The sequence below is a fragment of the Cystoisospora suis genome, assembly GCF_002600585.1.
Source record: "Cystoisospora suis strain Wien I chromosome Unknown contig_1968, whole genome shotgun sequence".
Lineage (NCBI taxonomy): Eukaryota > Apicomplexa > Conoidasida > Eucoccidiorida > Sarcocystidae > Cystoisospora > Cystoisospora suis.
In genome coordinates, this window is record NW_027154767.1 from 1,393 (window position 1) to 4,249 (window position 2,857).

Consider the following 2,857-nt stretch of genomic DNA (forward strand, 5'->3'; position numbering starts at 1 on the left):
GACGTCTTGTTCCTCTTCTTCTTGTTTCTCCTCTTCAATTCTTCCCTTTCTTCTTTTCCTCGTGAAGAAAAGGCGAAATTCCCTTTCTTCTTGGTGACTGTTGACGGAAGAGCTGTATGTACACCCGAAGATAGGTCACAAGGAAGATGAAGATTTCTCCCAGCTTCTTCTGCTATTCTTTGACAGGATCTACGCGCTGTAAACTCTAGATAAGAATCTCTTGAAGTGAGAGACCCTGCTCTAATCTTCCCCGTGTTGAAAGAAGAATCTTCTCTCTTTTCTATCTTCTTCTTCTCTCCCTCTGAAGATGTCGTATTAGAAAAAGAAAAAGAAGAAGAGGATGAAGGTGTATAGACACCTAACAAAGGATGGGCTTTCTCTGCAACACGCGACCTTTCTTCTTCCTCTTCTCTTTCTTGATTTATCTCTTCGTCAAGAAGATGTGCAGAAAGATCAGGTGTCTCTACTACCTTCACAGCAAAGTCATCCAGAGAGTCTCTTCTTCCTCCTCCTCCTCCTTCTCTTCCTCTTGAAGAACCCCTTCCTTCGTGACCTGCAGGCCGTGATAGGTGAGGCGGGCGTGAGACAGAAGAATTAGAAGAGGAAGAAGAACAACGTAGACGTTCGTTCAAAGGAGAAAGAGAAGAAGAAGATCTATTGATACGGGGGAGAGATACAGGAGAGACAGGTCTTCGATCCCAACTCGCGGAGGAGGAGGAGGAGGAGATTACGAGAAATTCCTTGTTCTTTTCTTTCTCTGTATCTTCTTCTCTTAGAATTGAAGCTAGGCTCTGACACTGTCCAGCCTCTAAGTTTGAGAGGATGAGAAGAGAAGAAGAAATGCGACGAAATCCCGAGGGTTCACGAGTCAAAGGCAAAGAAGAAGAAGTAGGCAGAGATTTAGTACGACAACGATGATAGCTATCGAGAAGCAAAGATGAAGAGACACCCTGACACGTCGGCTGAGGAGAGCTACGAACGGGCCCTTGAAGAGAAGTGTAAGAACGAGAAGAAGAGGAAGGAGAGACAGAAAGAGGAGAATTCTCAAAACAAGAGAGAACAGGAAGGGGGTAGCCGGCTTCTTCTTCTTCTTTTGATTCGTCCTTCTCTTCGTTCTTCTTTTTCTTTTTCTTCTTTTCGAGTGTCTTCTCTCTTGTGGACAACTTTGTGTACGGGTGGAGAAGGTTTGGAGCGTGTACTTCTGGAGTCCTTCTTCTTTCTTCTTTCTCGACTTCTTGAGGAAGATTGTCTGGAACGAGAACTCCACGCGAAGAAAAGAAGGGTGAAGAAGAAAAGAGAGAAGGACTTGACTTTGGCTTCGAAGAAAAAGAAAAAGAAGAAGAAGAAGGCAGAAGCTTTGACGTGAAGAGAACAGAAGTGTCTTCTTTCTCTACTCTAACCTCTCTGTCCGTCGCAGACCCTAGAGCTTCTTCTTCTTCCTCCTCTTCGTCTTCTTGTGAAATCTCCAACAGTCTGAGAATGCCTTGTTCTTCTTCTTCTTCTTGGAAGGTCTTATTCTCTTTCTTTCTTTCGTCTGTATCGAGCGGAGAGAAAGTTCTGAAGAAAGATGATCTTTTAGAGGGAGATAAAGGCGAAACGGTCCGAGAAGGAGAAGATCGAGGGAGAGATAGAGAACGAGTCGTCCTGTTCCTTTGATGACTCTTAATGATGGTCGGGTGTACATACACCTCATCCTTACCAGAATGAGAAAGGAGCACCTTCCCTCGAGTTGTTTCACTTCTCTCTTGTTTCTTGTGGAGTCGTAGATCTGAGGCAAGTCTGTCCTTACATGGATCTCTTCTCTCTGAAAAGACTAGATTCTTCTTCTCCTCCTCCTTCTCTTTCTTTCTCTCTCCCGGGGATAATAGAGAGAGAAACCCTTTCTCCTTCGACACACGCGGGGTGCCCTTCCCGTGACAGAGGTTTCCTTGTATCTTACGGATCTTCTTCTCGTCTTCTTCTCTCGCTTGAACTCGGTCTTCTTGTCTTCTTTCTTCTTCTCCTTCTCTATCTTCTCTCCTCTTACCTTCTCTACATGCCTTTGGCGATGGGGACAGGCGTGTGTTGAGATGACGGAGAAGAAGAAGAAGAGGAAGAGCCTCGTTCTTAGTCGCCGCTTTCCTTATTCTTTCTTCATGAGAAAAACCTCTCCTCGAAGAAGGACAGATCTCCAAGAAAGATTGAGAATCTTCGGGAGAGAAAGTATTCTTCTCGCTCTTCGCAGAAAATCGATCGATACGACGCGCCCTTTGAGGAGATACAATTCCGGAGCTATCTTCTTCTTTGCTTACATCTTTCTCTCCTCTTGACTGAGACGAAAGGGCTTTCTGCCCTCCAAAAAAGGGAAGAGAAGTACGAGCAATCTTCTTCTCCTCCTCGATATGTTGAATTTTACCTCCTTCACGTTCTACAGGAGACTGGAGAGGAATCTGGGGTGTCTCCTTTGCCTTCTGAGGTGTATATACACCTTGGTGAGGTAAGAGGATCGTCTCTTTCCTGTTCTTCTCTTCTCTCTTCGAGGAGGAAAAATCCGAGAAGTCTTTGATAAGACAAGCCTCTCCCTCGGTTGCCCTTCTTCTTCCTCTCTCTTTTCTCGTTTCTCTTCTTTCTTCGTTCACCCTAAGAGATTCTCCTTCTTTCTCTCCTCGCTTGGATGAATGAAGTGACGATATACTTGCTCTTTGTCTGTAGATTCCGTTCTTCTCTTGATCTAAATGAAAGACTGAAATATCTACTGGAACGCAAAACTCCCCCTGAGGAGAGCTTCTATAGTTTTCTTGAAGATGCAACAAAGAAGAAGACTTGGAGAGTTCACGGCTCCTCTGAGGTATTAAGACGGTACCTCCTACCCCCTGTC

The 2,857-nt window shown here is 44.9% G+C and overlaps 1 protein-coding gene across 1 annotated transcript in view; it reads right to left on the reverse strand.

Annotated features, from left to right (window-relative positions):
- CSUI_004277 (uncharacterized protein) overlaps positions 1-2,857 on the reverse strand; it is a gene marked incomplete at both ends in the record, with an annotated part of 3,668 nt that extends 811 nt beyond the window's left edge. Inside the window, one exon of the mRNA XM_068064470.1 lies at positions 99-2,857. Within this exon, the coding sequence (XP_067923555.1) occupies positions 99-2,857 (2,759 nt within the window). The remainder of the gene's footprint in view (positions 1-98) is intronic.